Here is a 17,329-nt window from a genome sequence, read left to right as displayed (position 1 = left end):
AAAGATAATTTCTATTTTTACAGTTTCTGGCTGTGATAAATGGTGTCATTTATGGTGACCTTTTTAAAAGATAAAAAATAGCATTTTTTTTTTTAAAGAAAACAAGCCTTCAAAACTTGCAGGTCTAGAAGGCATGTTTCCTTTAAAAATCACCAAAAATTGTAAAGAAAAAAAGAATTTCCAAACGTTGTTCTTTAAAAATTGCCAAAATGTTTTAAATGCAAAAAAAAAAAAAGAATTACTAACAATGTTTTCTGTAAAAACTGCCCAAATTATTTATAGAAAACATTCCTTCCAAACCTGTGGGCCTGTGATTCAAAATTGGCTGTAAAATAAATATAAAATACAGCCATAAAGTTGTATGTGCCTCCCCTAAAGCCAAATTAACAAACACAGATCCTCCACTAGTGCAAAAATAATGATTTGACATGCCTCCCCCTATATTATATCTAAATCTTCTTATCCTGCTCTGAATTCATTATTTTTTTAAATAATACATATCTTTAAAAAATCTGTCATTTTGTAATGCAGTAGGACTGATAAGGAGCATCAGTGGTCATTTCAGAGAATGTATGGCCTCAAAGTCATGGAAAAGTCATGGAAATTAATTCGGAAAAAATGAACCCTGTTTTTAATATTAGGTGGGATGTCTCCACTCTCATATATATTATGTGACACATGCTGCTGAGGGGAAACATCATAAATTGTACAAACATTTGTGCAGATTAATCCAATAGTTGGATTAAACTATTGGATTTCAGTTTGGACCATAGTGGTAGACTGACTGGCATTACCATCACCAGAGCCTGGCCACCAGTGGGGCTGGAAGAAGTGAAATACAGAGCTAGTTTAAGTGTGGAGACAGATGCTCTGGACTGTTCACCATCTCTCCAGCTCTGCTTGACTCCTTCACATCAATAACAGCACTGGTGACTGTGTTGTTATTCATCAGGTGCAAAAATGAGTTGTTACCAACAGCGATGATCAATGAGATCTTCTGTGCTGCTGGGGGGGAATATGTGTGTGAAGCATCCATGTTTTCATAGACATGGATTTAAATTTAAGAGCAACTTGCTGTTGTGAAGAGGCATACAACCATGCGGCGGTATTTCTAGCTTCATGAGTCGCTGGTTTGAGTTGTCTAATCCTTCAGATGCTACAGGAACACCAACAAAATATGTAAAACTGAAGTTTAATCTTGATGATGGAGTTAATTTCCTTACACTTGGCGGGTTTCCATTAACCCTAAAATTTTGTAAATTGCAATTGCAAATATAAAATATGCCCAATGGAAACACATCAATTTTGAAAAATGGCAATTTATTGCAAAACATTAAAAAAATATGCTTGGCACTAGGAACCGGTTCCCTCATGATGCAAAAGCCACAAGAGGTGTTGAGCAAGTTGAGCAGATCATCCGCAAGTCTTGAATTTACAGTTCCGCTATGAAAATTGTGGACTATCACCTCCCAGAAATCCCTCATACATGGCCGCTCACACGTATAAGGGGCTTGCCTTCCCATTAATGCTCTATAACACGGCTACGTGGCCTTGGATTGGAAATAATAACAGCTAGTGCTGTGGCTGCAATAGAAATAAACCTGCTAATGTTTTGAACATCGATCACCATGTTTCTTAGAGTGTTATCACCAGAGGAGAAGTCACATATCACTCGGTGGAAACACAGTCATCTCGCGATTGTGTTTTATCGACATTTGCGCAAAACTAATGCGATATTTTGGAAATCTGTAATGGAAACCTGCCTATGTTTGGTACAAAGGTATGTTGGCTGCAGGTTCTATTGTCGCTTTTTTTTCATTATGTGAATGTCTTCACACTTTGACACATTATCTCCTGTCATCTGTAGAATCACACTCGAAAACACTCACCAAGATGAATTGTTGTGGTGTACCTGTCTTAGGCTGTGATGAGACGGAGAGACAACATCCAAGCCGAGTTTGAAGCCAAGAGCGAGGCGCTGGCATCCAGGAAAGTCGACCAAGAAGCAGTGAGTGCAATTTCACATCCACACACACAGACGGAAAATCAGTCACTCACACTCCTCTCATCCCTGCGTGCATCCCTCTGAGCCGCTCGATGTGTTTGTGTGTCCTGCTCTCATCTTCCCAGAGATTAGGTGCAATAAAGTGAAGCATGGAGTGGGGCCTCTCCCACGGGGCCCGCCTCAGCTCATATTGGGGAGAAAAGAGGGCTTCCTGGGAGGATTATCTAAATATCCAGGCCTGTCACCTGGAAGTCAGTCCTGAGCTCAGTGGAAATAAGAGCTGTCAATATTATTTCACACTGTAAGCCCAGCAGCTAATCGCAGCATAATGAAAATTCCCATATCCTGTATGGATGGAGACTCACTTCAAAATGTCACGAGACAAAGAATCAAGATGCAAAGTTAGGCAAGCAAAGGACACAGCTATTTTTAGTCATTTTACTTGAGGTGTTTGCATCTGTGAGCATGTTGTGTATGAGTGTGTGTGTGTGTGTAGATTTGCAGGTGTGTATCCCACTCACCCAGTTGATATCAAAATCCATCTGTGAGATTTTAATTAAGAAGCAGGACTGAGATTTTCCCCCACAGACCTGTATTGTGCCCCTGCTTGAATTAGCAGAGAGAGGGAGAGAGAGAGAGAGAGCGAGCTTTAAAACCTGTGATGCAGCCTTTAGACCACGGAGGGCATCAAATACATATGTTTTCCCAGATTATGTATTATTTATTTAGGTTTTTTTTCTCTCTTAGGAAGATTGGTTGTCATTTACAAAATATCTCTATTAGCAATGACACTATGAAACCCTTTGAAACATTTTCTCAAAAACATTACAAGAAAATCGGAAATTTAGCAAATGCAAGAGAAGAAAAACAGTGAAAGAAAAGGTAAAAAACAATAAACAAAAATATATAAATACCTAGGTTATAGAACAACAAAAACAACAAACAGGGAAAAACAACAACTGTGAAAAACAAAACATATAATAATAAGTAAAAACATGAGTGAATGAATGAATTAATAAATTAATTAATAAATAATATTGATCATTGTAATAGTAACAGGTACATGTATTTAAGTTCATATGAAAAAGAAATTCCATTAGATATAACTTACTAAGAACTAATGAATTTAAGTCAGATGGCTGACATGACAACAGATACCATAAACACACACATGCATTTCCCTATTTTTTATTCATTATTAGCGCATAATAACTTCATTCTCACTTTACTTTTTAATTTTCAAGTCATTCTTTCTTGCCACAATCTAATAATTTCATGCAATCTGTGGGACATCTCTCAACAAGTTGCTCATTGCCTTTTTGGCCAAGTTTTCAAAGTAAATTAAAACAATTTGCACAGGTTTCAAAGGTTTAAATATTTGTGAAAGGCGTCTGAAAGCAGCACAAAAAAAAAGTGACTTGAGAAACCTACGAGACAAAGGGCACAGAGGCTCTGGAGCAGAAGCCGAGTTTGTTTTATGCAGTTATAGGGCATAAATGTTTGCAAATGAAAGTGAGAGGATTTCACTGTATCATGGGAAGACCCCCGACAGACTAGACCTGTTTCTTTTTTTCGGCTTTTATAGGTCACATGATACTTTGGCTATGTACCTGCCTAACTAGGGGCTGGTCCAAGAAAAGCCTGAGCCAGCCCTAACTATAAGCTTTATTAAAGAGGAAAGTCTTAAGTCTACTCCTAAATGTGGAGATGGTGTCTGCCTCCAGGATCCAAAGTGGAAGATGGTTCCGGAAACCACAAGTAACACTGTATTCTCACAGTGTGGTGTTCAGGGGGGATTGCTGGGCACTTTGAGCTCTGACAAACATGACAGAGCCTCACCATTTAGGGCTTTGTAAGTGAGAAGATATTTGAATCCAGTATGACCATTAATGTAAAGTAGTAATATAACTAAACTTAGGCATTCATTTTTATAAGTCACTAACACATTCTCAGCCTAGATGACAATTCAAGGTATGCTCACTTCTAATTGGATTTTTTTCTTTTTACAGCCATGACAAATATCTATCAGCACAATCCATTTCAGCAGCAAAATTCAATTTACACCTCTGGGCTGGATTTGGGTGCCAGGTGGCCCACTGGCAATTTTCTAATACACAATCAAAATTCACACTGTGATTTTTTTTTGTGTGTGAACTGTAAAGGTAGATAAGGCTCCAGAGTGCATAAAAAAAGCTTTAAAATAGATTGTGTATAAGTTTTAAAAGTTTCACTTTGAGCCGGAGGGAAGAAGCTCTGTTTATTGTGAAACTGTGCGTCTGTATGTTGGGTTTGGGCGGGTTTGGTAGGTGACAGCACAGAGGCTGCGAGCTGGCCTTTTGATCTGAATTCTCTCCCTCTCATGTGATACAGATCATGTTTCCTAACGTGACCAACAAACAGGACTTGTATTTTTAGATGTTGTCTGAAAGGCTGGCTCGGCTGAAGCGGTGTCAGCACAGAGAACACTGAAACACACACAGCAGAGCACAGCTGATCTGTCTGTTCAGTGATAACTGAAGGCACATTCCATTACTGAGTGGCCTGAAATTAAACAAGGGATGTCTTATCACTGTATGTGCCAGTATGTGTCTGCAGAACACTACTGTCAGTTCAGAGTGCTATCTGATCTGGACTACAGACAGAAAAAGACAGGAACAGTCATTCAGTCATGTCAGGTATGTACATTAGGTCTAAACTGTACTGACCAACATGATGAGAATTTCTCTGTACTTCTAACTACACAGAATCAAACCCCTCCCTCCTGTAAACATGGATTTCCTTTATTGGAAATAAATTCCTGAGCTTTTCTGATGAATCAGCCTCTCCAGAGACAAACCAGATGTGTTTCTGTGACTCGGCCAGGAGGGGGCAGTGTCACTCCAATACAACAGCACACCATTAGGAATCAGCTGTGTTTCATTAAAGCATGTCCAACTATTTTTATTGAGCTAAGTCTATAAATGTTATTAATTTTCTCAACATTAGAATGTTGTTTTTTTAATGTTAGAATACTTTTGTAATTCTATTTGTTTGTTTATAATGCAGGACTTTTTGGGTGACCAGTATCTCACTTAGAGCAAGAACCCTATGTAAAAAGACTCTTTGCCTCCCTCTCCCCCTCTCACACTATCTGTCCTACCAAATAAAGTGAAACCTCCCCCAAAGTTTACACTTTTTATCTACACATACTACCCATATTGTTTTGATACAAAGCTGGTTGAAAATCATCAAAGTATCCTTTAAAATGGGGACAGGGGCATAATCCTGAAGCCACGATATGTCTACATGCATGGAACATAAACAGGATCATAACTAGGATACTGGTGTGCATCAAAATGGGCTCAGTGAGGCTGTGCAGAGAACTTATAAGTCAGTGTTTTTATGTGATAACACTTAACATTCATAGAGTGATGCAATGTCTGCTTTCAACAATTTACACACTGCTACTACACAGATCAAGCTTTCATTGGTAACGACTGGAAACTTTGTTAGGAGACACACACAAACACACACCTCTGTCACATAGTCTTGACAAAAACGGCTGGTTCGATATCACTGCAGTAACAAGCAGACCACTGAGAGCCCCACTGTGTGTTTGTGTGTGTGTATGGGTGGATATAAGCCCATATTAAGCATGCATTGCTGATAGAACTTGAGTGAAGGCTGTTGTCGGTCTAAATGTCAGACAGCTAATCCTGCTCAGTGTCTGTGAATCCAGCTGCATGATACCATCTGATGATGCGAGGAGAGCTAATCTGATGTGGACTTCAGGGTCGTCACACAGTCTGCTTAAATTTACTGTTAATGTATTTATGTTGGTATACACCAATTAATAGGTATTACCAAATAATAATGCTAATTTATGATGAAACTAACTCATTAATCTGAAACAAAGGCAGGTTGATGCAGTGGCTGTTTGTTCAGCGTCTCCAGTAATCCTGTAATGGATATCAAATGTGGTTTAGAGGCCACTAATTTATGAGCCATTACAACAATGTCCACCAACTCCCCAATTTCCTCCTCTTCTTCAGCTGCAGTGTAAAATAACTTTATGCTTAGAATAAGGAGCCACACCAACTGGAATGGAACATTTTTTAAAAATAGTCCAACAAGTTAAGTACACATCATTGCCCGCCAACCATACACCACCGTCACCACATACACAAGGAGTGCAGAGCTGATCAAGAGACACAGCCGCCCCTCCCTCTCCCCCTCAAACTCTGACTGAAATGAGTTCAATCAAACTTTAACACTCAGCAGTGCTGATTTAATATTTCAGAAACAAATTTTAGTGCCCCATTTGGATGTGGTAGTTTGTGAACAGGAAGTGGGCGCCATACTGCCTCCTGCACAGTGAAAACAGAGGCCAAAAAAACAGATCAAATACTAAAATTAAGCAGCTCTGATCAAATATAAAAAAAAAAATTGTTAATGAGTTGCCCTTTTCTCTTTCCAAATATTTTCAGAAACATGTTTTAGCTTACTGTTTAAGTGAAACATGAAATTTGGCCTGCAGCCATTGTGTTGAGGGGATGAGGTCACATGTCACCCGCCAGCAGGATTTATTGATCCGATGCATTGTGGTAGTTGTAGGTTTTTTACCTCCATGTGAAAACTCTCTTTATATCACTGAAATTCCTCTTTAAGGACTAGTCCCTCATGAAGTCATAATTGATGGGGTACCTTTTCATTTATATTTCTATGGCATTTATATCCTACTGTGTGTGCTTTGTATTGTGTTGAGCTGTGCGTATTTGTACCAAAGCCCATCTAGAAACAGGCAAAGCAAACTATTTCAGGCTCTAAATGCTGTGGTTTATGGCACTGCTCCACACACACATCAAATATTTAACATTTCCTCTCATTTTGTCGTCTAGATTTATTTGAGAAATTAAGCGCTGGTATTAGAGCAAAATGCTGACGCAACAACGTTCTTAAAAGCTTAATGTGAAGTCAGCCTAACAACATAAATAAATAAATGAACAGATAAGCACTGAAATAAATAAATAATCAAAAATCAAGCTTGGGCAGTGTCCTCAATAGGAGAAAAAGGCTGTTCAGGTTGTTGGGAGTCTTATTCTTGCAGTGTTTGATGTTAACACCCTTTTGCAGTGTAAAGCAGTACCTATAACTGTTTGTTGTTATCTGTGATCAGGCCCAGCAAAGCTGTGTCATCAGCAAACTTGAGTGTGTAAGAGTCCAAAGAGTCTGCACAGTCGCGTTTGTACAGGGATAGAAACGGGGAACTCAGAACCTTGCCCTGGGGTGCGCCGTTTTCGGGATGGAGGTGGAAGAGGTGTGTCCACCCACTCCTTGAGCTTTGTGACCAGCCTGGAAGGACAAAAAGTATATCACAGTGGACAACAATAGATGTTGCATCTGCCTCAAGAGACTAGGGTGTCAAAATATTTCATGACAAATCTCACATGTTCCATGACGCTGACCAATAGTAGTACAGAGTGCACTTCTGCCTGCAACTGTAAACATGGCAAAGCTTCAGAGGTGTGATGTAAGGGCTGTTGGTTGTGAAACACAGGAAAGGTTAAAGTTATTATTTATGCCTCCACGCCAGCGATAGCCAAGGCCAGAGGCACTATGTTTTTTGGGTTGTCTGAACATGATATATCAAGAGCAGCATGAAGGAATTTCTTTATTACAAACATCCACTTGAACTCAATAATAGGCTAATTTGATGGCCATAGGTCAAAGGCCAATGTCACTGTTACCACCAGTGTCATTCTTGTGAATATAATATAACATCTTTAGAATTTTTTTCTCAAATTTGGTACAAATGCTGACTTTGGTATCAGGATGAACCATTCAGATTCTGGTGATCACAAGTCAAGGTCACTCTGTATTTGGTGGTCAAAGGTCCAAGGTCAAAATCACTGTGACCTTGTTTTTGAAAATGCAGTATATTAAGAACACCTTGAATATTTTTTTTTTCAAATATGACACAAATATTTGAGTGGAGCCAGGGATGAACTGGTTAGATTTTGGTGGTCAAATTTCAAGGTCGCACTGGCCTTGCATTCGTCTCATTCTTGCGAACGCAATATTTTTCTATTTTATATCTTTTTTTTAAGGCTTCTTCATGCACACTGCTTTAGACACCGTTATTTATTCTGTATTATCATTATTTATTCTTTAATATTATTCTTTTTTTTCCCCAGAACTTGGTCCCTAGACTCTTTTATCTAATCAATCAGTCAATTTATTTGTCACATGAAATCCTGTAAGATAAAATTGTGAAAGATGGGGAGCTATGATTGGTTGGGGAACAACATTTAGTCTGACATTGCTCAGAAACATTTCATGTCAAGAATTCTCTCAGTCTATAATTGCCTAATCTGACACAGTGATCATCATAAAACAAAATATTGTGTATTCTGAACCCCATAACAATCATATTAGCCACCAGAATACCCGTGAATAAATAACAGGGTCACCCTAAATATTCTGATGCAAAGCACATGAAAGGCACATCTGCTTCTGCATTCCCACAGACAAATATTCTGGAAAATGTTCAGGTTGTCTGAAGTGTTTAGTCCTTGTTTGTGCGTTTGACTTGCAGCTGCAGGAGGAGGTGGACGGTCTGGCGGACCGTGTGGAGCTGGCCAACAATGCCCTGAAGGGAGACTGGTCTCGCTGGCAGAGCAGCATGAGAACTGACCTCAAATCAGCCTTTCTAGCCACTGCTGAGAAGAACATGCTATACTACGAGAAGGTGAGTTCAAAATTTCAACCAAAGAAAATGCTTTATAGACAGTCACACTGTAAGACCACAGAACAGTAAAACTCTGCTCTAAAACTTAGGGTAAATAATTCAGGTTAGACTTGGGTTCATGACGCCAGCAGTATATTGATTTAGCACACAGGAGCTATTAGCATTGACTCAGTTTGGAGCCGATTCCTTATTATCCCTCAAGGTTCAATTCTTGGTCCTCTCGTATTCAACTTTTATATGATCCCACTGAGCTAAATTATGCTAAAGAACAAAATTGCTTACCACAACCATGCAGACTATTCTGGTATACATAGCTCTGTCAACAAGTGACTATGCTCCTACCGAATCATTGTGTCTGAACAAACACAAAGCACAAAACTGATCGCAGAAAGTGGGCACAGAGTGGTCTTGCCTCTGAGCCTGGAACAGAGGCAGTAACAGCACCAAAATGAGGTCTGTGTGAAAGTGAAGCGGGAAAGACATGACCATAGGTGCAGCAGGTGTGACCTTTTGATGACATGTTTTGCATGCCTCCTGTGGCGGGAGATTTAAAGAAGAACAGCAGCCATAAATGTCCACAAATTAGGAAAACAGTGAGATTTGGGTGCTCCTTACCCTCCAAACAGAGAACGAGATCAGCCGCCACGTAACAGGGACAGTATATGGTTGTTATTGACATATTATGCCATCGTCATTGTTTAGATGCTGCCAATTTGTATGTTTTAAGTCAAACAAGAAGCCATAAGGTTAACTGACAAGCTTGTCATGCCTCTTTTGGTCGTGCGATGCTGGAAGCAATTGAAAATCAAATGTTGGAGCGGAATATTACAGCCATTGTTTGGTTCTGTGTAAAAATGCAAAGTAGGAAGAAAAGAAGGGACCTAGTAACAGCTCTAGAGTGCCATCTCTGTGGTAAAAATTGCTTTTAATCAAAGTTTTAAATCTCACATTAAGTCTATAACAAAACCAGCCTGTTATCTTTTGTATCTTATAGTAAGAATTAGAAAACAAAGAAAAAACAATTCATGTTGCCATTTGTAGTAGGTCAGACTACTATAATAGTCTTTTCTCAGGCCTTTCCACAAAACCACTCGGGCAGCAACAGCTCATTCCAAATGCTGCACGTAATGGTTTAGGGCCAGAGTTTATCTCTGACCTGTTTCCACACTATGAACCCTCTAGACCTCTGAGTTCATCAGGGACCAGTCTGTTCCTTGGATTTAAACAAAACAGAAGCTAAATATAATTATTATGCCACACATAGCTGGTATAAACTTCAAGATCTTGGATGTGACCCAACTCTGTGTACTTCGAAAAAATGTGAAAGACCTTTATGTTCACCTTGCTGTTAATTGCGACTCTTACGTTTTTTGGTTTTTTTTTTTTATGTATTCATCTTAATGCTTTTATTTCTTTACTCATCTATTTATGTAAAACAGTTTGAATTGCCTCTGTGTATGAAATGTGCTATATTGTGTTGCCTTATTACAGCTTACGCATAAGAAAAAGCATTTGAGAAAGTAATGAAGAAAAATTGTAACACATTAAGTGAACTAAACATTTCTCAATTATTCTCAGTTATTCAGCAAACATGGAATCAAGCATACATTGCATTACGCTGCATGTGCTAAGTAAAAGAAAGGAAAGGACCTGTGGCCTTCGACAGTGCTGTGGTGGTTCTGAATGTGATGGGGGGTGGAGCAGCAGTGGTCTGAGCAGAGTCTGTGATAGCAACACTGAAAGTTAGAGCTAGATAAAAATGATAGAAGTAGAAGTTCATTTGATTTCCTCTGGCTGTCCACACCTTGCAGGTACACAAAAGGACATGTCTGTGACAGCCAATCACATGTCAAAGGAATGCACCACATTTAGCAACAGGGTCAACCACTCCTTCTCACTAAGATCAAAGTTTCTGCCCCGTCCTTGTTCAGAGTTGCTCTGAAAATGTTTCTTAGAATGTTTGTGAATACTGCCCCCTGTTGTTATAACCAATCAAAGTATGGAACTTTGGTTACATAATGATAACTGAGCAAACACTATCCACTGATGAAGACCATGAGATAGTCAAGTCAAGTCAAGTCAGTTTTATTTATATAGCCCATTATCACAAAACATGGTTTGCCTCAGAGGGCTTTACAGTGTACGACATCCCTCTGCCCTTAGACCCTCACATCACCCAAGGAAAAACTCCCCAAAAAGACCCCCTGTAACGGGGAAAAAAAGAGGAAGAAACCTCAGGAAGAGCGGTAGAGGATAGTGAGGGATCCCTCTTCCAGGACGGACAGACGAGCAATAGCTGTCGTAAATAGCAAATGAAATACAATCATGGCAAAAAGGAAAGAGAAAGAGAGGGGGGGGGGGGGGCACAGCAATAATAGAAACAGATGCATGTCATATTACAATAATGGTAGGTGTGAAATTAGTAATTGCTCTCTATGATGATGTTGAGAGAGATGATAACAGTCTCATGCATATGTTGAAAGGGAGTTGTCCAAAGGCAAGATCACAGCATCGGCGCGACCAGGACCAGACCACGATCAGGGTGAGCGGCAGATACAGTAGAAAGCCCCAGAATAAGTTGCTAAGTGGGCCTTGAGCTATGTCAGATTCTCAAAGCAAGTCACAATATTTCTCTGTCATTAGTTTTCAAGATTGAACATTGACTGCCAGCGATGTTGAGAATCAGCACAAAATGATGGCAACAAAGAACCTTGCTGGTTTTATTTCTTCTGATGGGAGAGGATTTAACCTTGGAGAAGAGGATGGTGATATTCGATAGAGGCAAGTAGGAGAGTGAAACAGAGAAAAAAATTCAGAAGAAACCATCCAATATCCAGATTAGCGAGCAGGCAGCCCAGCAGAGACAGCGAGGAATTAGACATTGAAAAAGAACAATGGACCTAGTTGGAAGAAGAGAGCATCACAGCAGGAGAAGAAAGAGACGATGAAGCTGTTACGGTAACAATCATTTACTCGTTTATAGGTTTTGTTAGTCATGCTGGAGTCTAAGCATAGAGTTAGGATGGAAATATGCTTCAGTCTGCTTTGGATCTATTTTGTTCCTGGATCTCTGCCAGCAGAGGGTAGTGGCACTTCAGATATAGTCCTCCTCAAACAATTGGCACATAAAAGGGCTGTCAGGTCTTACACTGTATTTCCTGTGGAAGCTTTTAAAGATATTTTAGAGTACTGATTACCAACAACACTAATTAGATGTGTTAATGTGTCATGATTTCTCAAAGCCACAAGGGATATGTTTGAATTTATTCTTTTGTCTGACCAATCGTCCAAAATCTACAGACGTATGGGACAAGAAAACATGCAAGTATTATAGTAATTATGAGATATGAATGTGGTTATTGTTGATTTAATAGAATCCTTGACAGAGTTTTACCTCTGCTTCAGACACCAAAATTTAAGATGAACAATTTGAATTTGAACATCCAACCTATCAAGTATAAGCTGAATGTCAGGTCAGTTTTTACTTGCTTTGATTAAGGCCTCTTCATTTCTAAGTACAGTAGGTAATTGTTAATGTTGCGTACAATGATATTTTTTACAATTTTTCCATAAGGAAATGGTATTCCCAGTTTGGTGTAGAAGAAGTCAACTGGTTTACAGAGTGACCTGTCTCCATCCAACACCTTTGGTCACTTTTAAAGACAAAGTCAACTTTAATGTGAATTCTGCCATATGTACAAGACATAGACGGGATTGACATGCCGTCTCTCTCAGACCCCTGATGTACACATGCAAGTACCCACACAAAAGAATATAAAAAAAGTATTAAAAGTAGTTTATTTTAATGGTTTTAAGCTTGTTTTATTACCAGCATATATATTCTGCAAATATATTCTCATAGAATGGTTAGTATGATATTATACAACACATACATCAATTAGCACCTCATTCATCATGATATTAAGTCCTTAACGTACAGTAACATAATTAACATAAAGTCACAGACGGATTTTTTATAGAGACTACGGGATGAACACACTGACTGGAATGTTATCAACATACTTTGACCGTCCATGCACTTTTGGCCATGTCATGTAAAACAGAGATGTTTCATTTTTACTACTAAATATTTGTGTTCTTAAAAAGCAGCATTTTGGTTCAGTCAGCCTTTCTTGTTTCACAGTGTGTAGTGGTGGTAACACATCACAACAGAATGGTGTTTGGTAGACTTCATAACAATTGTGTGTGTGCTTGCGTGTGTGTGTGTGTTCCTCGTGTGTGTGTGTGTGTGTGTGTGTGTGTGTGTGTGTGTGTGTGTGTGTGCGTGCGTGTGTGTGTGTGTTCCTCGTGTGTGTGTGTGTGTGTGTGTGTGTCCTTGTCATATTTGGGTGTTCTCTCCAGTGTCTTTGTCTGCAGGGGCAGGCCATCTCTCCTGGCCTCTCCCTGCAGCAGCCCTGACAAAAACACTCATCACCAAGTCACAGTGGCCCCCGGCAAGCAAATGTAACACAACAAATGAGTGCTGGTGTGTGTGCACATGTCTGACTGTGTGTGTGAAAACGTGTATGGAGAAGCAGCTAAAGGGCACTCGGTGCTGCATGTGGAAGCGTTTTTTAATACAGCCAGTGAAACTATTTGTTAGAAACTGAGCTTTGAAACATCGATTTTGTGTGATCTGTGGATGGGGCCATGGCCATGCACAACAATAAAGACTCAGGAGGCTGTTTTTGCATATTTATGAGTTGCACCACACATAAATTTAGCTCTTACTTTTGAATATTTCGAAAATGAAATATTAATGATTCTCTGAGGTTCTCAATTTGAGCATTCGGAAGTTAAGAACACATCTGTGTGTATTAATGCTGCATGAATAGCTTTCCTTTTTTTTGATGAATAACAGGATAATAATGATGGAAAATAAACAGAACGACTATTTCAAAGCATTTGACCACAACAGGGCTTGGAGCTGTAAAAGTTGTTGAGAGGAACCTTTTTGTTTCCCCACGTTAGTGTGCATGTTTTGTAGGGTTGTGACTTATTTTTTTTGAAATCCAAAAACATAACGTTAAAGTTAATAATAAAAAAATGATTAAAAAAAAACAATGAATAAGGCATCTTTTTAATCTACCAAGATATAAGATGCTAATGTTAGCGTTCTGGAGAAATTTGCTTACCACCTATAGGAGTACCTTAGTATTTAATTTGTTCATAAAGTACTACAATACCAGGGCTACCTGATATTTTGCATAAATGTGTAGCTTTAGCCTCATTCTCTTGCTTGATATCATTTTTGTAGCCAGTGTGCTAGTAAGCCAGCATGCAGAAGACCTAATAATGCCTGGGGGGTGTACTCAACTCAGAATTATGTCAATAGAAACAGATTTAGCCGTTCAAATTTGACATTCATTTCTTTTTTATTTAGAGTTTAGGAGTTTGAATGGGGTTTAGAGGGATGCTCAGGGTCACAGTGACATTCATGTAATATAGTAAACAAGCCAAGTTAGCTCTCTGAGCTAATGCATGCTAATTATACTAATACTGGGTCACACATGCAGCGACTTTTTTTGACAACACTAGATATGAAACAAAAGTCAGAGATTTCATATTAAGTTACCGTGAGCTGTGAATTCACCATTTCTATGCAGAAGCCAGAGGATATTGTGTCTTGGAGCCAGACTGGAGCCTCGGTTTCTGCAGGCAGCAACCTCTGGCTCACTCAGTCTCACCCAGTTGCATGAGGGGTCTCTTGACTTCCAGACGGCCCTAATAACTCCTTATGAAGTTGTTATGTAGAATAAGCCAGGTTCAGATGAAAATAGTGGGATAAGACCAAACTGTTTTAGAACATTGCAGGGAAAAGTTGCACCATGGTGAAGAGGCCCGTCTCAGCTTGACTCGGCTGGTTTTAGAGTATAAGGCACATCACCTGTTTCAACAGCAAATCAAATTTGAGCGCAGCTGAGTTGGCTCCAAACTGTCAGCAGACAGCGTGTTCACTTGCTGTACCAGACAACAGTCCTCCATCCCCGCCGAGCCCAAGTCCACCATCTCTGCGGCTGTTAACACATATGTCATTCTCAGTACTCGTGCTGGTTTACTGCTGCTGTCGTAGCTTTAGTGCATGCCATGCACACATTCTCATTGGCTGACTAATTGGTGCTGGTTACATAAATTATTATGGCAAAATGTTGTCTGTTACGAATGCCATTGATCTAAAGCTCAAGTCAGTTTGTTTGTATTTTTGGCGTTTAATCACTAGAAAAACAACTTTAGCAAGTATCTCATTATCACTATCCTTACCTTTAAAGGGCTACAAATTATATTCAGCAACAAAATAAGCCTGAAAAGCTGATCTGAACTAAAGCACAGAGTTCTTTCTATGGAGACGATAAAACGTCTCATCTAGTTGCATTGGTGTAAACTGTCTGAACTTTATTTTATTGCCAAAATCAGATAAGAAATAGTTTCAGATTATAGTTCTATATGATGCACACTTGCATGCTTAATATAGGATTGTGTAAAGAAGGGCTGATGAACTCACAGTGGTCAGCTGTATTGTTACAGTACCTTTGTTCTGCCCGTTTGCCTTTTGTTCCTCAGTGTGTATGTCTGTGTGTATGTGTTTTTGTGTGGGTGTGCATGTGTGTGTGTGCATGTGTGTGTGTGTAAATGACTAGTAAATTCTGTACTCAATGATTCCTGATTAGCTAACAGCTTCTTGGAAACCAGATGCTTGTTTTTCCAAGTGTATTGTCACTCCTCTTGTTTCTGCCAAACAGCGCAGACTGTTAATCAATCCACCATTCAAAGAAAAAAAAATAATTAAAAAATAAATAAAACACAAAGTTTAGAGTGTGCTTCGATGGCAGATAAAATCTATCTTCCATTTTCTCTTTGTACTACCTGAGAGCTGTGCAGGGATTTTGATGAAGCCGCTCTGAGAGACTAGTTTGGCTTCATGCAAGCAAAACAACTTGGGGCGAGGTGGACGCAGACGATGTTCCATGACTCACATTATTAGATGTTTGTTCTGCCAAGTCAATACATCAATTTGACACAGCTCAGCCACTCACTTGTAGAGAACATAGTGCTAACAAGACATTTATTAGCAGCTGTGGCCTCTCCAGGAGGACTGCTCTGTCACTGGGAGCAGACAGAAAGTCCATTACAATTATACATGTACAGGTGATAACCTCTCAGCACTAAATGGTAACAAGCAAGCAACTTTTTCTGCTTTGGCATTGCCCTTTATAAAGGATACATAAAGAATATGCATAGCCTTTAGTGAAATTAAATGTTTGACATATGATTTATGTCTTGTCCAGCACTGCAGCTTGTTTGACATTCTTCAAACACCCACTGGGCGTAAGAGTGCACTGCTGAAGTTTGCGGGCTAGATAGCTAATGAGCTTTGCAGTCATAGCTCACTGAAAAGGTTAAAAAAAACTTGCCTGCATTGTCAACATCAGCCTGTCAAGACCGTTTGGTCCTAACACACCTCTCACACTTATTGACTCAAACTCTTAAGGGGATACTTTGCCAATTTTCAACCAGCTTGCCTCAGAACAATGTGGTTTAATATGCATAGATGATCTGGGGTAAACTTCCCTCCATCTAACCAGTGCCTAGATATCCATTTTCCCCCCAGGGTGAGATTCTGCTTGCTCTGGCAGATTGTTGCTGGTTCTTGGGGCTGTTGCTCGAACTACAGGGTGTACTTCCGCATTTTCGTATTGCCTGACAACCATGCCTCCACCATGGACACAGAGAGTATAGAGCTAGATCAGGTCACTTACCTGCCTCTCTCACTCTCTCAAACTTGGACCAAAATCTGATCAAACGGTAAAACTAGGCAGTGCTGATTGAATTTAAAACAAGATTATGTTACTGCACTGCCTGTTTCTCTACTAACATGTTCTTAGAACCATATTCTAACTGTAATAGAGAGAATTTGTAAACAGGAAGTGGGTGCCATACTGCTTCCTGCCCAGTGCAAACGGAAACCGAAAATGCTGAGTTCAAACAATTAAACTGGTCTGTGCTGATCAAATATAAACCAAGATTCTGTTACAGCATTGCCTTTTTCTCACCCCAAATGTTTTTAAGAATCATATTTTACAATATGGATGTAGCACGGGATTGTTTGTTTACCTGCTGGCTGCTATTGTTTCACACAGACCAGTCCACAATATGTCACTCGACAGCTGGGGTGTTTATTGGTCTAGTATGTCACGTTGCTTTCTGGGAATTTTATGTTTTCTATCTTTTGAACAAAATAAATGGCACAGTCCTTTTTCTCTGCATCCTCTGGAACTTATTGATAAATCAGTCAGTTTGGTAGAATGGGCGGATTCCAGATGTTGCCTTGTGATTCTACTGGGCCTGAATCTGGTTTGAATATGGTTAAATCAGTACAGTGGTAAGATAGAGCAGGCGTGCTCAGCCAAGCTTTGGTCGAAAATATTCTGGTTAAGTGTAAAATCAGTACATGGAGGATAAAGTCATGCCTTATCTAGAGCAGAGTTCTACTAGATTATGGTACTGAACAGACTTTTCAATGATAGTGGATTGGCTATTTTCAGTGACAGAATACTTTACTGTGGTATCTCCAATGTGAATAACCTACAATAAATGCT

The 17,329-nt window shown here is 39.5% G+C and overlaps 1 protein-coding gene across 1 annotated transcript in view; it reads left to right on the top strand.

The window, feature by feature from the left end:
* The window catches only part of snx7 (sorting nexin 7), a 46,477-nt gene that overhangs the window by 15,444 nt on the left and 13,704 nt on the right, over positions 1–17,329 (top strand). The window contains exons 7-8 of the mRNA XM_042510254.2: positions 1,922–2,008; positions 8,580–8,732. Coding sequence (XP_042366188.2) covers positions 1,922–2,008; positions 8,580–8,732 — 240 coding nt within the window. The remainder of the gene's footprint in view (positions 1–1,921; positions 2,009–8,579; positions 8,733–17,329) is intronic.

This window comes from Plectropomus leopardus, chromosome 21, assembly GCF_026936395.1.
Source record: "Plectropomus leopardus strain MGB_pleo_1.0 chromosome 21, ASM2693639v1, whole genome shotgun sequence".
Lineage (NCBI taxonomy): Eukaryota > Metazoa > Chordata > Actinopteri > Perciformes > Serranidae > Plectropomus > Plectropomus leopardus.
Note: the sequence above shows the minus strand (reverse complement) of the source record. Positions and strands in the feature narration are given on the sequence as shown.